This window comes from Panthera onca, chromosome C1, assembly GCF_046562875.1.
Source record: "Panthera onca isolate mPanOnc1 chromosome C1, mPanOnc1 haplotype 2, whole genome shotgun sequence".
In the NCBI taxonomy this organism is placed as follows: domain Eukaryota; kingdom Metazoa; phylum Chordata; class Mammalia; order Carnivora; family Felidae; genus Panthera; species Panthera onca.
Genome location: NC_138346.1, coordinates 221,083,501 through 221,102,469, shown reverse-complemented (window position 1 = coordinate 221,102,469; position 18,969 = coordinate 221,083,501). Strand labels below are relative to the sequence as shown.

The following is an 18,969-nucleotide window of genomic DNA, read 5'->3' as shown; positions in this document are numbered from 1 at the left end:
TTCACACAGGACCAAGACTGGCGCACCAGGAAGTCTGTCGTCCTAGGCATGCCTGGGCCTGGCAACGATGAAACAAGGCCACCTCCCTGTCCGTGTCACCACGTTAAAGATCCCGGGGCCACAAGCACTCACGCCTAGCACTCGGCCATCCCAGCCTCCTCCCATATCTGCTCCTTTGCCTGGGCCCTCCTGCTTTCCCTCACCCTCCGGGTGCCTCCAGATTCCCTTCTGGCTGGCGCTGGGACAGTGCTGCCCACTCCGCTTCCCACGGACACTTGCATTCCACACTTCCCAAAGAAGGCTCCAGCTCCTTCTTGCCCCTGACATAACCCGGTCCTCGCAGGTGCAGCTGAGACCCTCACCTCCTCCGGCAGTCTTTCCAGGGAGGAGCGGCAGAGGGAAGCCGCCAGTACCCAGGGCCCAGGGGTGGTGGCCCTGGACACACTGGCCACAGGCCAGGGTGCCCTCCCGCCGCCAAGCTGGGGCATATGGGGCTCAGGAGGTACAGCGCCTGCCTATGCTGGCCAGCAGCACAGCCACCACGCCCCAGCCTGAGGGCACACAGCTCGAGCCAAGGCTGGCCCGGGGGCACTAGCAGATGCCACCACTTGCTTCCTCGATGCTTCCCTTTGAGGCTACCTGCTCCTCACCAGCGCTATTCTCCCGACACGTGATGCCTTGATGCACTAACCTTCTGAACCTGCGCACCGTCTGGGCCCTTCGACAAGCCCTGCCTCTCTCACCTCACCTGTCTCACCCCTCTGAGGGAGGGCCTCTCACAGGGTGGCAAACGTCCCTCTTCCCAGGCCTCTGGGGCCTGCGATCTCCCCACGGGCACGAGCGCCCGCCAGCTGCCCCATGGTACTCTCTGTGCTGTGACTGCCCTTCAATCACATCTACTGGAACGCCACACCCTCCCCCACGTCGCCATCCAACGGCCCTCACACCGTCTACACCCAGCAGGCACTCCACAGAAGTGAGCGAACACATACAGCTATTTCTGCCACATCGCAATATGCACGTTCCTGGACACGTCAGCGCAAAAGAGCGCACAATAAAAACACAAGGCCCATGGGAACAGAACAGGGCACGTGACTCAAAACCAACAGGACTGTATGTAAACAGACCACGAGGAAGTGGTGCCTGGCAAGGAACCCACAGCTCTGGCAAGCAGGTCACGGGGGTATTAAACCAAGAGGAGATGCTCTGCGCAGGTGCCAAGGAGATGCCAGTGGCGCTGGCCTTCAGGTGGGCCCGGGAGGAAATGCAGCCTGCCATAAGCCAAGACCTGTAGGAGCCTGCAGCCACCAAGGTAGGGAGCCCCCGACGCAGGTGCTCATGCTGGGTTTTCTTCCCATGGCTGAGGACGGTTTCCTTTCCTGCTGGAGTGTGACTCCAGTGCTGCATCCCAGCTCTCCTGGCTAGGAAAGTGTCCTGCAAACCCAGAGAGCTTTCCCCTGACGTTACTGTCACTCCCCCTGACTGTGGCCATAAAAACACATTGCGTCCAAACAGGCTGTACTTTGCTCCTTGAAAGAGCAAAATCAACCGTGCGCTTATCTTCATGGGTAGTACACTACGTTCTGTACAAAAAGTAACGCCAAGATAACTGAACGGACATCAGGAAGTCAAGTGAAACTTCCTCCTCTCCGCTTACGACAGTTACCTATCTTGGTAAGCACAAAAGGAGCAGCGCGGCTGAATATCTCAGTCAACTGCTCAGTTCCTCGTCCCCTGCCTGCCCCACCAGAATGGGATTTCAAAGGGCAGGGGGCTTTGCCCCCTTGACTAGGGAGTCGCCGTCCTCTAGAAACGACGTCAGGGGAGGGTGTTAACGCCGCCCCAGGGTGACCAGCTTAAGTGGAGGCGACACTTCTTGGCCATCCTGGGGTGTCCGTTCAGGCGAAACTAGATCTCTTGCCGATAAAAACGCGAACCTTATTCTCACAGCTCTGTTCCGGTTTTTGGAGTCCCGCTAAGAGTGTTCCTAACACCTGCCACTGGCTGAACCGGAAATCAAGGGCTTTACACGCATCATTCCAAATCTTCACCAAGCCCTACCAATTAGGGCACCTTTTACAGACTAGGAGAGGGAGGTCACCTCGCTGGTAAATACCGGGGTCCACCCCACTCCCCTGCCGACCTGTCTCCCCCAGCCTCAGTTCCCCGGCGGCATCCGTCGGTGTGGGCGGAGAGGACAGGAGCCCAGGGTCCAGCGGCCCGAGGGCGCGTCTGCGGGCCTCCCGACGCCCCCCGCCCCGGAGCCCTCACTCACCGGCCTCCCTCCCCTCGCCCAGGATCCGCCAAGCGGGGCCCGAGCGCCCGTGACGCCTCCGACGGGACGCGCCTAGGCCGCGGCCATCTTTCTTCCGGGAAGAGGCGGACCAGGAACGGCGCGCGCTGGCGCGACCCCGCCGTGACGACGCCGGTGCCGCCATCTTTCCCTTGGGCGGAAGTGGCCGCGCCGCCCTCCCGAGGCAACCAACGAGAAGGGCGCGCGTGCCCACGTGACGGGCGCCCACGTGACGGGCGCCCCGTAGCCCTCCGCGTCCGCCGCGGGGGGACGCGGCCTGCGTGCCAGCCGCGGAGCCTCGGGCGCCTCCCGTGCGCGCGCGCGCGCCATGAAGCTGTTGCGGCGCGCGTGGCGGCACCGGACGGCGCTGGCCCTGGGCGGCCTGGCGCTCTGCGGCGCCGGCCTGCTCTACCTGGCCCGCTGCGCCGCGGACGGCCCCCGCCCGCCGCCCGGCCGCAGCCCCCCGCCCGCCGGGCCCGCACGCGCCGCCGCCTTCCTGGCCGTGCTGGTGGCCAGCGCGCCCCGGGCGGCCGAGCGGCGCAGCGTGGTCCGCGGCACGTGGCTGGCGGCGGCGCGGCGCGGCGGCCCGGGCGACGTGTGGGCGCGCTTCGCCGTGGGCACGGGCGGCCTGGGCGCCGAGGAGCGGCGCGCCCTGGAGCGCGAGCAGGCGCGGCACGGCGACCTGCTGCTGCTGCCCGCGCTGCGCGACGCGTATGAGAACCTCACCGCCAAGGTGCTGGCCATGCTGTCCTGGCTGGACGAGCACGTGGCCTTCGAGTTCGTGCTTAAGGCCGACGACGACTCGTTCGCGCGGCTGGACGCGCTGCTGGCCGAGCTGCGCGCGCGCGAACCCGCGCGTCGCCGCCGCCTCTACTGGGGCTTCTTTTCGGGCCGCGGCCGCGTCAAGCCCGGGGGCCGCTGGCGCGAGGCCGCCTGGCAGCTCTGTGACTACTACCTGCCCTACGCGCTGGGCGGCGGCTACGTGCTCTCGGCCGACCTGGTGCACTACCTGCGCCTCAGTCGCGAGTACCTGCGCGCCTGGCACAGCGAGGACGTGTCGCTGGGCGCCTGGCTGGCGCCGGTGGACGTCCAGCGCGAGCACGACCCGCGCTTCGACACCGAGTACAAGTCCCGCGGCTGCAGCAACCAGTACCTGGTGACTCACAAGCAGAGCCTGGAGGACATGCTGGAGAAGCACCAGACGCTGATGCGGGAGGGCCGCCTGTGCAGGCAGGAGGTGCAGCTGCGCCTGTCCTACATCTACGACTGGTCCGCGCCCCCCTCGCAGTGCTGTCAGAGGAAGGAGGGCATCCCCTGAGCCGCGGCCGCAGCCGACCCGCCGCGAGCCGCACGGAGGCCGGGACAGGGCCCCCAAGGCGGCCGCCGCCGCGACGGTCGTTCAGGGTCCCGTGAGGCAGCCGCTGAGGCGGCCTCCCGCCGGCCTTGCACGGGCACGGCTGACGGGTTCTGGCCGGGTGTCCGGAAGGAGCCCAGCCCTCAAGGGGACCTGGCTTCTGCGGCGACCGGTAGGGTTTTCAGGCAGACGCCAAGCGGCGGCGGACAGCTCGCGGGTGCCAGCTCCCGTGGTCGCGCCCAGGGCCGTGCGCCCCAGCGGCCGCCACCGGGCCTTGCCAGGGCAGCACCTTACCTCCAGGTAGAAACGTCTGGTCCCTGGATCTCAGCCGGCATCGGCCCGGCTGTGAAGACGCCCAGCTTTGGGCGAGCCGGCAGGGCTTTGCCGCCGCGCCCCGGCCTGTCCTTCTCCCGACATAGGGGCCAGCAGCAGCGAGAGGCTGGAGCTGACGGGCACTTGCGGACCTGACCACAGAGAAAGAACCTGGACTCGTTCAGGGGTGGGGACTGTGCCTTGTCCTGCATCCTGTGGTGACCGTCCACGTAGGGAATCACTGCCCAGAGAGCCGCGGCTGCAGGGATCTGACCCTCGGGCCCTTGCATGTTGCACCTTCACTGCGACGCACTCCAGTGGCTTTTCCTCCTCAGAATTGCTGTGGCCGTATCGAGTTAGGTTACCTGCTTCTGTGTTTCGTGTTGGTACCATTTGTCATGTGCAAGTCTAGGGTTTACACTTGGTGTCACTGTTTCACGGCCTCAGTGGTGTTTTGGTCTGTGTTGCTCCAAAGTGAATCTGTGATCAGTGTGCTTCGGCGCGAGTCTGTGACTTATAAATATTGTAAATTCGTGTAGATAAGAGTTTTAAGTTGGGAGCGTGTGGGTCTCAGTGTATTTTTTAAATTACTTAAGGGAAGACTTTTCTATCAGAACTTGGAATTTGTGGATTAATCTGTTTTTACAGCTTGAGTTGTAGGCTCGTTGCTGCATGTGTGTTTAAATGTGGAAGAATTCTAAAATTGTCCATTTCTCTTTCTAGTTTACACTGGAAAGTCGGTCCCATTGTCTCTTTCTGAAAAGACTCCTTTTAAGGCTTCCTCGCAGCCGTGCAGGCCAAAGTGTTCCTCACCTGCACATCTGTTATTTTAGACTCTGGGCCCAAGTTCCAGGAATCTGAACTCTTACAAGTATCGGTGAGGTGTCCGTTGTTCTGTCTTTAGAAAGGCTTCACTGGCTGCCGCGTCCTTTTGGAGACAGAACGCATTTACGTGCACCGCCCCCGTGACCGATCACCCCTCTCAAACCTGGACACATCCTCGGAGACTCGGGTCCCTTTTTTCCCCGTTAAATGTGAAAGTGAGCGCTGCGACCGTCACAGAAGTCAAATAGAGAGGCTCCGGGACAGCGCGAGCCCCTCCCGGTACAGTGGTGCATGGTCCTACAGAGCTCTTCTGGGGTCTGACCTGGGTTTGCTGTCCGGGGAACCTGGCCACGCGGCCAGTGTCCGCAGTGCACCTCGGGCAACGCAAACAGAAGGCACAGACCTCTGACCTGCCACTCTCTGGTGTTCTCGGGCCGTGGATCGTGAGAGCGGGCGTCTTAGCTTGGGCCGCGGTGACAAAACGCCACAGATGTGTGTCCCTCAAGTCTGCAGGCTCTAAGAGCACGTGTGATCGGCCCCACCTGGGCTGGGTGGTGAGGGCCCTCTTCCCGGCCTGCAGGCGGCTGCCTTCTCACCGCGGCCTTGTGACGGGAGAGAGCCAAGCGAGTGCCTGGTGTCTCTTTTTACAAGGACGCTGATCCCACCAGAGGGCCCACCCGCATGACCTCAGCTACCACCACCTCCAGATACTATCACACTGGGAGTTGAGGCTTCAGTCTGAGTTTGGGGGGATGTAGTCCACAGCGGCAGGTTGGGGTTATTTTTGTTGAAAGGTAGAAGGATATCCGGAGTCTGGAGTCTTGGGCCAGAAGGAAGCGGGGGATGGTCTCGTGGTTGCGATTCTCCTGCCTTTAGAAGGTGGAAGCCGGGCCAGAGAGGTCCCAAGAGCTGACACATTCTGATTACGAGGTGAACGTCGGCTTTCTGATTGGCCAGTTTGAGCCAGGACTGACCTTTCCCCTGTGAACACCTGGTTTGCGGGACAAGGATTCACAAGAGAGCCAGGTTTGGGGACACCGGGGTGAGCAGAATGGGACCCCGCCGACCTTTTTCGCCTGAACGTGTTGCGTGAACGTCGGGATTGTCGAAGGAGTTGCCGTGTGCCCGTGTCCGTTCTCCTTCTGCAGACAGCTTGCCGGCACCCACGCGCCGGGGGCAGAGCCAGGCTCCGAGCCCAGGGGTGGACCTCTGATCCCTGCCCTGCGTTGCAGTCCTGCTGTAGTTTCCGGTTCGTCCAGAGCACACCCCATGGGAAGGAAGCATGGCAGCCATGTCCAGGGCCTCCTCGTAAAAAATCTAAAAACCCAGACGTGTCTCTTGAGGCGAGGGGGACCTACGAGACTGAGCATTCGCTTGAATCACGTGAAGGTGCCAGGATGCAACCAGTTTTGACAAAAATGGAAACTTCCTGTCGTTCAGCCGAAATCATTAAATTTCCATACAGAACAAACCCTCTCCTGGGCTGACTGTGCACATCATTACTGCAGTTGTAACAGGATTCAGACCACACGTTCGATCTGACGGCCAGGGGTCCCTTCCTGGAGGGACCCTCCGCCATCACCTTGCCGGCGATACTGGGGCCCATGGATAGAGCCCGCCCTGGCTGGCGGGTTCTCCAGGTCAGGGCGGCCCCCCCCAGACTGCACCTCCCGCCCACTGAGCCACACACTGCAGGCTGCACGCCACCTGGACACGTGTGTCCTAAGGCCAGTGGCTGAGCCCAACGCCGGCCAGGGGCCCGGGAGACGGTAGGCTCTTGGGAGATGGGGAGTCAGACCACCGAACTGGTTTTTACTGGGGGTTTGGGACACAGGGCCGCCAACTCTCTCCCAGCCAAACCAGTCTCCCTTTAAGTGGCCGTCAGCCCACACTGGCAGAGAGCCTCAGGCCCGGAGGGGCATGGGCCACCCGGCACCACCTCGAGTGGTGCCCCTCTTCTCATGGAGGGCCCTGGCCCCGCCCCTCCCTCCCCCGGGGCCAACGTGGAGAGCAGGTGTCAGGAGAGGACTCGAGCTGTTGGGACACCAGGGTAGCAGGCCAGTGCCTGCATTCAGCACTTCTGCGGGCTGGCGTGCAGCCCTGGCAACGGCCCCTTCGTTTTCCCGAGAAAGAGGAAGAGACGGGGCATAGAGACTGAGCGCTTTGGCCAAGGTTCCAGGACCAGAAAATGTCGAAACTTCAGAAACGTTGGCAGTGACAGGATGAAGCTCCAAAGAATTCCATCAAGCAAGAAAAGCCAATCCCAAAAAGTCTGCGTGCTGGCTGCTCCTTGATGCTTGCGCTCCGGACCCAGGGATTTGGAGAGAGGCTCAGGTTGTTTCTAGTCAGTGTGCCCTGGGTTGAGCTAATGTCTCTCTCCTTCTCTGAGCCTAGGGAGCGGGCAGTCCTTAGGGGGAGTGTCTGTCCTTAAACCACGGCCTGGCCTCAGAACAAACCCTGGGCTCTCGAGGGGTCATGGTCCAAGCCCTGTGAGTCTTCCCGTTCCTGAGACCCCATGAGCCTCCACTCCAGGGTCTCCCCGGCGGTCACCTTCTGGCACCCACCCAGAGGACCTTCCCCACATCCTACAGCTTGGGAGCTGAAATAATCCTGTCACCTGGCCTCTGTGGGCACCTGTGCCCCCATCTTCAGGGCCAGGGTGGGCTCACTGCCAGCCTGGGCTACCCCCTGGAGCTCCCTACCCTCCTCTGCTCTCACTCACCCCCACACTCTCCTCTGACCCAGCCCTTCCTGCCCCCCATCTTTCCTGTGGATGGTGCCGTTGGCCCCCCATCCATCCCCGTTCCCCCACTTCGTGCCCTCACAGTCTCCTGCAGAAGGCCCAGCACTACCCCCCATGGCCACACCGCAGCCAGGTAACCCTACCCACTGGGCCGACTGCTTCTGAGATCACTCAAAGCCAACAAAACAGCCCACTGCCCCGTGTGTCCTGGGGCCCGCGTGCCCTGGGGACTGTCCTCTGCTGGGTGTCTCTGGAGCCCCTCCCCCCCCACAGACCCTGTGCCTCCCCCACTGTGGGGTCCCATTGCAGGTGGTGCGGTGGGTGGTGTGGCCTGACAAGCGGTGCGGGGGGCAGGGAGGAGAGGGGGAGGGGAGAGGGAAGACTGACAGCGTCAGGCCTCTGCTCCGGCTGCAGCGAAGGAGACTCGCAGCGGGGCCTCGGCAGGCATCCCATGGACCGAGCTCAGGCACGCTGCTGTGCCCGGGGCCTGGTCCAGCGGGCATCATGGAGGCCGATGGCCATCGGTGCAGGGCGCCCACTCCCAGCTCCCGGCCTTCCCCTTGGCCCCCGAGGGGCCCAGAACAGGAAATGAGTGAAATCGGAGAAGATCAGCAGTTCTGCAAGGCTAGGGCAGGGCACCAGGGTCAGGGGAATGTGTTCTGGGAGGTCCCAGGGATGTGGGACCCCATTCTGGATGCCAGCCTCAGCTGCCCAAGTCAGAAGACTGGGCAGAGGTGTGGCCCCCAGTCTGAGCACCAGCAGGTGCCCAGGGGTGCCCATCTAGCCCCAGGTCCCTGGTGGGGACCTGGAGAGCATCCCGAGCCTGGGGTGGGGCTCCTGACAGGCTGCTCTCAGGAGACCCAGCCTCTGCAGAAGCTAATGGTGGGGTGGAGTGGCTTCTGCCCCTCCCCCGCCTTGACACAGACCTGAGGGCTACACCAGGGCCATCTTGGGAGTGGGGGGTGTGGGGGGGGCCAGGAAGTGACGAGGGTCAAGGCTCTCTGCAGAGGGGTCTCCACTTGAGCTTGGAGATGAAAGCTACCCCCAGGAAGGGAGCCCTGGCAGCTGGGAGGGGGAGGCGGGGGGGCAGCAGGAACTGGAATCCAAGGAGGTCTAGGCAGGGGTGGCAGTGGGGGAAGCTGCTTGGCCAGTCGCCGCCACTCAGCAGGATGGTCAGGGGCCCTCCCACACACACCTGTGGCCGGCCACCTGCCCAGGTGCCCCTGTCGCCCCTGGCCCCAGGTGCCTGCACTTCCTGTGCACATGGCCCCAGAGGCCCTTCTCCCAGCCAGCAGGGTTCACAGATGGCTGGGTGGCAGGGCCCGCCAAGCAGAGCTCGGCTGGTGGTGGCGTTCACAGGCCGGGGAGAAGCCAGGGCCACGGAGAACCCGGACCACGGACTAGCCCGTCTTCCAGAGTAAACACCACAGGCTGCAGCCAGCAGGACGGAAACCCGGTGAGGACCCTCACCTGCAGCCTGCCTCCCACCACCCAGGGCCTGGCCCAGCCCGGGGATCCAACCCCTGCCCCCGACCTCCAGCGGTGTCCGAGGATCTCAAAGGCCCAACCCCCGAGGGGCCCGGCACCCTGACGCAGGCGCCCACTCGATCCTTCAAAGGGAGTGACGGGTGGATGGCCAGAGCCAGGCTCAAGCCCGCGACAGGAGTCACCACGTCAGGCCCTCTGAGCATATCCCCAGGCAGGCCCCCACCCTGTCCCTCTGGCCCCAGAGGAAGGATCAGACAACCCCACGGCGAAGGTCCGGAAGAGTGCGTCCTTGGGTCTGTTGGGTCTGGCCCTGGTGCGGGCTGCTGTGAGGGCCCCCTGCGGATGGGCTTCTGGGGCCCGGAGGGGGCGGGGGGGCGGGGGGCAGGGGGCCAGGAGGCAGGCGAGGGGCTGCAGGAAGGCTGAGCGACTGCTTCTGGAGATGCTTTACTTCACAACTGGAGTTTCGCTTGGCCCTCTGACACCCTTCCTGTTCACTCCTGCTCTCGCTGCCACCCCCTCACATACCCAGGTTCCAACAGAGCAGCCTGGAGGGGCCGCGAGTGCGGGTGGGGGTCCCTCCTACCCTCGAGGCCGCCCCGGGTGTGTGTGTGACCTGCCGGCTGTTACAAAACTGACATTATCAACCAGAGGAACCCATGAGTCACTGCCCCGGGGCAGGGGCTGCACCCCAAACTCCCCCGAACAAAGGCCTTTTGTCCCCAAGCACCACACCCCCACCCCTAGGCCAGGCCCGCCTGTGCACACCATCAGACACAAGTGGGCAGACGTGCCGATGGCGGGAGCAGGCACGGGCTCGACATCCGGACGTGCTTCCCAGCCTCGCTTAACGTGGCTGCAGGGGCCGGGCTCGGGGAGACCCTGAGATGCTGAAGGCCTCAGCTCCTGGCTGACCCTGAGGCAGGGCCCTAAGGTCGTGCGGAGCTCGGAGCCGCCTGAACTCAGAGCCCATCGAGTGCACCGTTCAAGCCGGGCCAGTGAGCAAGACCCCGGGGTGCAGTGCCCCACCCTGCTCCCCAGCAGAGGGCTGCGCGGCCTCGGATCGGAGGCCTCAGGTGCGACAAGGCACACCCCCACCCCCCGCCATCCCAGTGAGCTTCTGTCCCAGGACAGTGCGCTGCGAGCTTCTCCTTGGGGGTGAGGAAGCCCTCTCCCCTGCCCCCAGCACCCAGAGTCCCCAGCTGTCACGGAGAGTCCAACTCGAGGACTGACAGCAGCACATCCCCACCCCAGGGTCCAGCGGCTTTGTGGCCACGCGCACAGCCCCGCCAGCCGGCCTCCCTGACGCCCAGGACCGAGCACGGCCGTTCCCGAGCTCAGGGACTGGCTGGCCAGGGGCTCCAGCCACTGGGCCCCAGACACCTGCCCTGTGTTTGCTCCCCAGGGGCCTGGTGATTCTAGCTCAGCACACAAGCCCTGGTCCCAGGGCAGAGACAGAGGAGACACAGAGACTCCACCCCACACACGTCTCACACACAGCAGCACCGGGCAGCTCCACTGGCCCAGAGACACGATCGCAGCCACCACAAGGACAGCAAGTCAGCACAGGGAGCCCCGAGAGAAGCGCGGACACTCCCGCCCCGACCCCCCCCCCCACACCCCAGGCCAACTCTCAGTCCCTGGCCCGGGCCGTAGGAGTCGGGACGTCCCGACGGGGTGTGAGAACCTCCCAGGTATGCTTGGAGGACAAGCAGCCGCCCTTGGAACAGCCCTCCCACTCACCAGCCCCAGGTCCAACCCCGAGGGGGGGAAGTCGCGCCCAAAGCTGGGCCCCGGCCACCGAGGGCCAGCCTGTCCTGGCTGTATCCTAAAGCCCACACTTCTTCCAGGGCCCAGGCTGGTGGGGAGGGTGCTCTTCTGGAAACCTCACCCCCACCCTGTCCCATCCCACAGGCCTCTCAGAGGAGGACCACGGGCAGAGGGGACGGGCAGCCTTCTCGCCCATAGCCAGGACCCCCCCCCCCCCATCCTGCCCCTCCAGCCTCCTGCCACGGACCGAGGTTGAGGCCTGGCTGCTAAGCTAGTGGGCGCTCCTGGCCCCCAAGAGGACTTTCCAGCTGTCCTGAGCCAGATGCCCACATTCCTGTCTGCCCTCAAACACAGCACATGGAGGGCACTGGAGGGGCAGGCCATGACCCAGCCCCGAGACACCCCACCCCCAGGGCCCCAAGGCCTACAACCAGGCCATGGACCCAAGACCAGGGATCTGGCAGCGGAGGGCTGGGGGGTGCCAGAGGAAGCATACCCCCTCCCAGGGGCCCCTACCTAGCACAGCAGGGCCTACAGCCCTCCCTGGCAAGCCCCAGGGTCAGATGGAGGTTCTGGGACTGAGCCCTAAAAGAGGTCAGTGAAACCAGCCCATTACTTCCCGCTGCTCCTGGGCACGGCTTGGGGTCAACAGTCAACCCGAGGCTCTCCAGAGCTGTGTGGCCCAGCCAGACGCTCAGGCCACCCCAGAGCCCAGCTATGAAACCAGAAGAGACCAGGCCCAGGAAAACGGCCCCATCTCCCAAGCTCTCCCACTCCCGGGAACCCTGCTCAGGCTGGGTATCACTGCAAGGACCCAGGGCCACTTAGGGGGCTCCAGACCCTTCCCAAGGCCTCAGGGAGCTTTTCAAACACCACAGTTCGGGCTGAAGACAATAGAGCAACAAGCTTCCGCTGAAGTAGGTCCCAGAGTCAGCTACTTAAGAACCTTGATCTTTTCCATTCGACAGAACACTGCTTCCCTTTGTGTCTGTGAGGGTTGTACCTGGGAGCTCCTGAAGGCAGGAGAGATGAGAGAAAAGGATGCAGCTGGGCCCAGGGTATGCCTGTGGGAGCCTCGCCCTGCACTGGCCCCTTGCTCACACTGGGGGGCCAGCCTGTGTCCTTGGGGGCCTGTCTGAGCCTGGGGCCTGAACGCTGTGACCACCCCCGCTCACAGTGCTCGAAGCTGATTGGCGGTCATGACGGCCCACCCCGGCCCCCCGCGCCTCTGCTCTCACATCCTCAGCCACGGAGGCTCAGCTGGAGGCAGCACATTCCAGGGGGACTGCAGCGAAGTGGCTAATGACCTCTGATTAGGGTGGCAGAGACAGGGGGAAAGACCAGACAGACCGGGAGGCAGGTGCAGTCAGGCGCCACAACCTGGCCCTGGCCCCCTGCCCCCTGTGGGCTCCAAGGGGCTGGCCTGGTTCGTCCTTGTCCTCGCGTCCCCACCTCTCATCTGTCATCCCCTGTCTGTCACTCTCTGCAGGCTCTGGGTCTCCATCTCTGTCATCGCCGCCCCCAGAGCAGCTCTGGGTATGTGAGACCTGCCCCCTCCCGGACCAGGCTGGGCGGGGGACTGGCCGGTGTTGAAGGACCTGCGGGAGAGCTCCTGGATGCAGTGAGGCCCCGGGCCCGGCTGAGTCTGGCTGGGTGCTGGCCACGATCCCTCAGTGTCCCCTCCCACTGTGCCCTGGGCAGCCCCGTCAGCCCACAGGCTGTTACCCCTCTATAAACTGGTGCCCATGGCCAAGCCAAGCTTGGCCAGCCTGGTACGGGACCTCGGTCATGGGAAGTGGGGGACGCTGTGTCCTCCCAAGCATCTGCCTCCCCTGTGTGCCCCCCCTCTCCCAACCTTCTCACTGGAGACCCCAGGAAGGCACCCACGCCCCACCCCCACAAGCTACCAGAGTATCCCCACTCAGACCAGGCCGGTGCCTGCAGCTGAAGCAGAGACACCCCCCACTCAGCCCCCCAGCCCCTGACGCCAGCCTGGGACGACCAGGGAGAGAGGTGGGGTGGGTCATCGGCCAAACCCTGGGCTGCACGGGCTGGCGCCAGTCTGGCACCACTGCTCTCCCGCCTCATTACCCAACAGGCTGCAGGGAGGGTCCCTCCCATGCTCCGCGCCCCCCCCCCCACGCCATGCCCCCCCCACGCCATGCCCCTCACCCCCCACAGGGGTCAGGGTCCCCAGGGGGAGAAGCTGAACAACGGCCCTTGGGCTCCAACCTCAACCTGCCCCGTCCCTCCGTCTACAGGGTGAAAGAGGCCCTTCCCTGCTCAGCCTTGGAAATGGGGCTTCAGGCCCTGCTGCTGCGGACCCGAGCCCCACCTCCAGCCCCCAGGCTTCTGTGGAGGGGTCAGGGGCCTCACCTCAGCCCTCCAGGTGGGGCCGCCTGCCGAGGACCCAGGTGCCAACCAGAGATAGTATCTCAGCAGCTCTGCGGAGGCCCAGACATCCCAAGATCGATTTACATTCTTTGGTCTGGGTTTGCTGGAGCCAAGACCGGGTAGGGGTAGAGGGCCCCAAACCCACAGGACGGGCGGGCACGGCCTTGGCCGCCCCACCTGGGGTTTGCACCCACCTGATGCGGCAGCCACCAAGGAGAAGTGGGGTCAGCGAGGTGCCCTGCCGGCCTGGGCCTGGACCACCCTGGGCCCCGCCCCGCAAACACAGGCGCACTCAGCACCCCAGCGTGGGCAGGAACGCACTCTGGGCTCACGTGTGGGGTTTGGTGACCTGCACGCGCACGTGCAATCTTGTGTGTGGCCCACACCCGTGGGCTCCCCGCACCTGCCCCACGGGACAAGGCCCTCCCAAGGGCTCCCCACCTCGCGCTCCGCACCCCAGACAGGCACGGCACGCGGCATCTGGCCACCATCTGACCAACTTCTGGTGCTGAACGGGTCTGGGCCCCTGGCCCTTCACGTGTCCACAGATCGCTGCCTCCAGGCCGGACATGAGGCCACACGTCCTTCCAGGGCCACACCTGCGCCCCCCACCCCCATGACTACACAGTGACCAGGCGACAGGGAGGGCTGAGAGCTCTTTATTGCTGTCACCAGAGGTTTTACAGAGGACAGTGGGGGGCGGGTGGGGGACCCTGTCTGGCCCTCACGTGCCCAGGAGCAGGCCGGAGAAGCTGGAGCCACTCTGGATCGTGAGGGCTGTCCCAGAGCCGTTGTCCACAAAGATGGAGGCGTACTGTCCAGCCTGCAGACACCCCACAGTGGATGTCACCACCCACGACACCCGCCTGCCCGGGGGAGCGCATGGAGGGATGAAGCTCAAGCCCCAGCACACAGCACCCACCCCAGGGGTCATCTGGCCGATGTTCCGGGCCTCGGATCCACCCCCATCCCCGCCCCCCCCCCCCCCCCCCCCCCCGGTGCAGCCCCCTGGCCTCACCTGCAAGTGCAGCAGACCCTGGACTTGCATGGTGAAGACCCTGCCTCGGCTCTCCAGGCCCGAGATGGCCTCCAGGGACCTGGACAGGGCGCGCAGGACAGGGGTGAGGGCACAGCTGACTGCGGGGCCAGGACCCCACCCCCATACACAGCGCGGTCGACACTGGGGCACCAGCCCCCGCGACCGCCCAGCATTCAGGGTGCCCCCTAGGAAGGCCCACTCACATGTGTCGATGACACAGGGACTCGATGCAGACGAGCGCCCGCACTGTGTCCCGAGCCCGCAGCCGTGGCCTGCCCTGCGGCTCCCTGTGGTCTGTGGAGACAGGGCCTGGCCTGCAACAGCCCTCAGGGAGGACGGAGCAGAGAGGGGCAGGGGGCCGGGACTGGGGGCCTTCAGGACGCACTGCCAGATGTAGGCCCAGGAGCGGCTGAGGGCTGGGGGAGGGTGGCCCTGAGTGAGACCCCCCAGGGAGGTGGGGTTGTAGCAAAGGACCCAGGTCTGGGGGCCGGCCCCACTCACCCACATGCAGGCTGGCAGAAAACTGGAAGATGGCGGTCACTGGGGCTGTGAACCGGCCCGAGGCCAGGCTCAAGCCGGACCCCCGCAGGAAGGCGCCCTGGGCAGTGGGCTGGAGGGATAGCAGGTGAACAGCCAGCTGCAGCGCCTGGGCCCTCATCTTGCACATCCAGCCTGGGGGAGGCGCCTGTGACCAACAGCCGCCACCCCAAGCAGGCCCCAGGTGGGCAAGGTGGGGGGTGACCTACGTGTCTATGCCCCTCTGGGCCCCTGGGCACAGGCTCCAGGCCCCAAGGGATGGATGAACCCTCAAGAGCCCCCACCTGGAAAGGTATCCCTGCCTCCCGGCCACCTTGGATCCCACCCAGTCATGGCACACGAGACCTGCTAACCCTGACCTAGGTCACCTCCCCCTGCATGTTATGTGCTGGGTGGCTGTCCCAGGCTGGCTGTGAGCACCGCCCCCCCCAGTGGTGGGGAGCCCACCCAGCACCACGCACCCCGCTGGCCCGTGCTGGTACATGAGGAAGGCCTACGGCAGATGCCCCAAGAGGACCAGGGCCCCCCCGAGCCCCCGAGCCCACTCACAGCCTGGAAGCCACGCAGCTCCAGCAGTGTCCTCTCGTCCACCACTGTAGGGCCCTTCAGTCCACAGTGGAAGGCCTCAGCCACCAGCCACCTGCCTGTCCCTTCAGGCAGCAAGGGGCTCAGCAGCCCCAAGAACCGGCGCTCGGTGGCCTCTGCGGGGAAAAGGGTGAGGCAGCACCTCGGGGTCAGTGTGGGGTCACCCCCGGGGCCCCAGGCGGGAAGAGTCAGGGACAGGGGCCTCACCTTTCAGCATCTCCTGAAACTCTCGCAACAGGGCCTCCTGGTTGACTGCTGCACCGGGGGGGCCGGGGGGCCCAGGGGGCCCAGGAGGCCCTGGGGGGCCAGAGAGGCCTCGCTGCGGGGAGGCAGGAGCAAAGTGAGGGTCCTAGTTGGAGCCACAGCCACCCCTGCCCTGGGTTCAGACCCCGGGGCTCACCGACTTCTTGTCCCGGCCCCGGCACCGTCTCTTCGAGGCCCCATCATCTGGCCGCCGGACAAAGTTCAGCCATGTCATGTGGGCATCTGAGAACTCAGGCCCCAAGGCCTCAGTCGGCTGCAGGGCCAGGGAACAGGGCTAGTGAGCTGGCCACCGGGCCCTAATGAGTCCTGCCCTACTGCCCCCAGCGGACATCGGGGAACCTCAGGACCCAGGCCACCTTGGGCAGGACTCAGGGTACACACAAGAAAAGTGGCAACGGGGCACCGCGGGCCACCCCTGGGGACCCAGACCAAGATGAGACACAGGACAAGGGCTCGGGGCCTGATATCCAGGCACCGTGGTCTGGGTTCTGTATTAGAGCGACCGTGTCCCCTCCCACTGGACCCTGTTCCCAAGCAGATGGGCACACCTGTGTATACACAAGACCGGCCCCACAAGTCCCAACAGAGGCCTGACCCTGGCTGAGGCGGGCAGCAGTGAAGAGCAGCGAGTTCTCTGTGGGGCTTCTCGAGAGTCCCAGAGCCATGCGAAACCAGGGGGAGGACAGGCACAGGCCTTGCTTTGTGTTGGACATGAGTGCGTGAGCTGGTGGCCTTGGCCCCCCAGCCGGCCCTGCTGTTCAGGCTCTGACCCAGGCCACAGCTGGCCAGTCCACCTCACTGTTGGAGCGAGGTTTGGGAGAGAGCCACCACCATGGGGCTCGCAGAGTCCTGGCCGCTCTCTTCAGGCTGACCCAGGCAGGGGAAGCTGAGCAGTCCTGACCCGGGGTCCAGGCCGGCAGTCAGCCCTCAGTCCCTAGCATAGCAAGAGCCAGGCGCCCGGGGCAGGTGCCGCCTCCTGACCTGGGAAAGCCAGGGCCTCCTCTCCATAGACCAGGCCAAGTCTCTATCCTGGGGGGGATGGGAAGGGCAGGTAGGGTAGGGCACCTCCCACCCCTGGTCTGGGCCCCACCCAGAGAAGAGAAGGACACCAAGAACTTCAGAATGTCCAGGAGCGCCTGGGGGGCTCAGTCGGTTGAGCGTCCGACTTCGGCTCAGGTCATGATCTCGCGGTTCGTGAATTCAAGCCCCGCGTCGGGCTCTGTGCTGACAGCTCGGAGCCTGGAGCCTGCTTCGGATGCTGTGTCTCCCTCTCTCTGTCCCTCCCCCACTCATGCTCTGTCTCTGTCTCTCAAAAATAAATAAACATTAAAAAGATTAAAAAAAAAAAAAAAACAAAAAAACTTTGGAATGTCCTGGTTCCTCGCATATCTGGTATCTGCCCGGTCCCCTGGCTGCCACCCACCCTGGCCACGCTTGAGGGACCCAGGAGCCCTGAGAGACCGGTACATCAGTGGCGTCTAGGGGCCAAGGGCTGCAGGAGCAGGGGACAAGTGGAAGATGAGCTCATCCCTAGCAAGAAGAGCAGGAGCTCCAGTGTCTGGGGAGGGCTGTCCGGGGCACGTGTCCCATGGCAGCCCTCCAACCCACGGAGACCACTCCTGGAATAGAGATTTTCCTGTTTGTCCCCAGGCCGACTCGTGCCAGGCAGGGCAGGGAACGACCACTAAGCACCTTCCCCTGGGTGACTGGCCGGAATCAGCCCCAGAAGCTGCGGGTAGCCCACTCTTCTCCGGCTCGGCCTGCCCGTCTGGCAAACGGGGCCCCGGGCTCCAACGGGCCGCGTGGGCTGAGAGCAGCCTGGCTGGCCGCCACAGAGACGCCCTTGGGAGGCTGGAGGCCAGGATCAAAGGCGTGAGGGCTGGGGGGTGGGGGACCTGTCCCAGCAACGGCCTCTCCCTTCCCAGTCCCGAGGCCCCCAGGTGGGCAGCTGCACAAAGCCACCAGGCCTGCTGGAGTCAGCTCCGAGACCCCCTCTGGAGATACAAGGAGCAGGAAAGGTGGAGGACCAGCGCTGAGGTGGGTGCGGGGAACTTTTGTCTCAGAGAGGACCCAGGGCCAGACTGGGGCCAGAGGGACTGCAATAACCAGGAACACAGCCTGTGCCAGAGGCCGGAGAGGGTGCTGGCCACGCAGTGAGCGATCAGGGTAAGGACCTCCAGGAAGCACAGGGTCCAGGCTAGCCTGGGCCTCTCCAGCCACTCAAGTTGTGGGGGACCTGGATTCCCAACGAGGAGTCTAGAACTCCTCCCCACCCACTCCTGAATTAGCAGTTACACCAAACGGCAGCACGTGGAACCTAGGGCTTCAAAGGTTCACTGTAACCCCTCTGGGAAGTCCCTCTCCTCCCCCGCCCCTTCCCCTGGGCCAGGGGGGCCCCATGGATGCCCCAATAGCAGCTGCTGCAAATCGTGCCCAAAGTCCCACTTCGTGGGGACAGGATGGGGAGGCCTGCAGAGCCGGGGCCCCCCTGAAGTCTACAAATGGCGTGCACACCCGCACCCACGTGCAACCGGCCCGCATGTACCTTGGGGGAGCCTGGCAGCCCCTCGCTGTTGGACGCGGTGGCGGTGGGGTGCTCGGTGCGCTGGCCGGGCTGCCGTGGCCTCTTGGGCTCCCGCCGCGCCCCGATGCCCCCGAGGAGCACAAGCTGCAGCCAGAGGAGGGCTGCGGCAGCCCGGGCCCAGTGCATGGCGGCCAGCCCGCAGCTCCGGACCTCGGTGATGGCTCAGCGCTGCGGGTGGGGACAGCCCGGTGTGCTCATGGGGGCAGCAGCACAGCCGCACTCAGGGCCCCGGTGCGGGGACACGGCCCCAGGAGGCGCCTGGCTGCTGCCGGTGCATGTGCACACAGGGTGAGCTGGAGCAGCGGCGGGGCGGGCACGACGACGGCAGACTCGCTCCTGCTCCCTCAGGCTGGGGCCGGCGCCCGCCTCCCCTCACGCGCGGCGCCCCGGCCGCCCGCGCCGCCGCCAAATAAACCCTCCCCTCCTCCCCGAAGCTCCAAGGGGGAGGGCTCACACTCGGCTGGTCCGCCGGCGCCGCGCCGAGGGCTCCCAGGCCAGCCCGGGGGCGTGGACGGGGCGTTAGCAGGGGCCGCGCCTCCCGCAGGCGCTCTGAGCCTTTGGAAACAGCCCCCACCCTCCCCCCCCCCCCCCCAGGGCCAACTCACCCTGGAAACTGTTAACACGAATTCACCCCACCTGCCTCCCAGCTCAGCTCCCGACACCGCACATCCAGCCCCTTCAGGGTGGTGGCCCAGGGTAGGGGAGCCCTCCATCAGGACCGACAGCCCCAACTGCCCTTCCTACGTATGACCCACCTCGCTCGGGCCCCCCAAGCCCTCTACAC

General features: G+C 64.9%; 2 protein-coding genes across 2 annotated transcripts; one reads left to right on the top strand and one right to left on the bottom strand.

Moving 5' to 3' along the window:
• Positions 1–2,396: 2,396 nt before the first annotated feature.
• Positions 2,397–6,260, top strand: B3GALT6 (beta-1,3-galactosyltransferase 6). The gene has a single exon (XM_060624005.3). The coding sequence runs from the start codon at positions 2,622–2,624 to the stop codon at positions 3,609–3,611; it is 990 nt and encodes a 329-aa protein (XP_060479988.1). The 5' UTR covers positions 2,397–2,621; the 3' UTR covers positions 3,612–6,260.
• Positions 6,261–13,819: 7,559 nt separating this feature from the next.
• Positions 13,820–18,740, bottom strand: C1QTNF12 (C1q and TNF related 12). The gene is made up of 8 exons (XM_060624521.3): positions 18,147–18,740; positions 15,738–15,854; positions 15,545–15,656; positions 15,302–15,453; positions 14,717–14,825; positions 14,419–14,509; positions 14,195–14,273; positions 13,820–13,999 (listed from the first exon to the last, which is right to left on the bottom strand). Exons 1-8 carry the CDS (start codon positions 18,309–18,311, stop codon positions 13,901–13,903), a joined length of 924 nt encoding a protein of 307 aa, XP_060480504.1. The 5' UTR covers positions 18,312–18,740; the 3' UTR covers positions 13,820–13,900.
• Between the last annotated feature and the right edge of the window lie 229 nt (positions 18,741–18,969).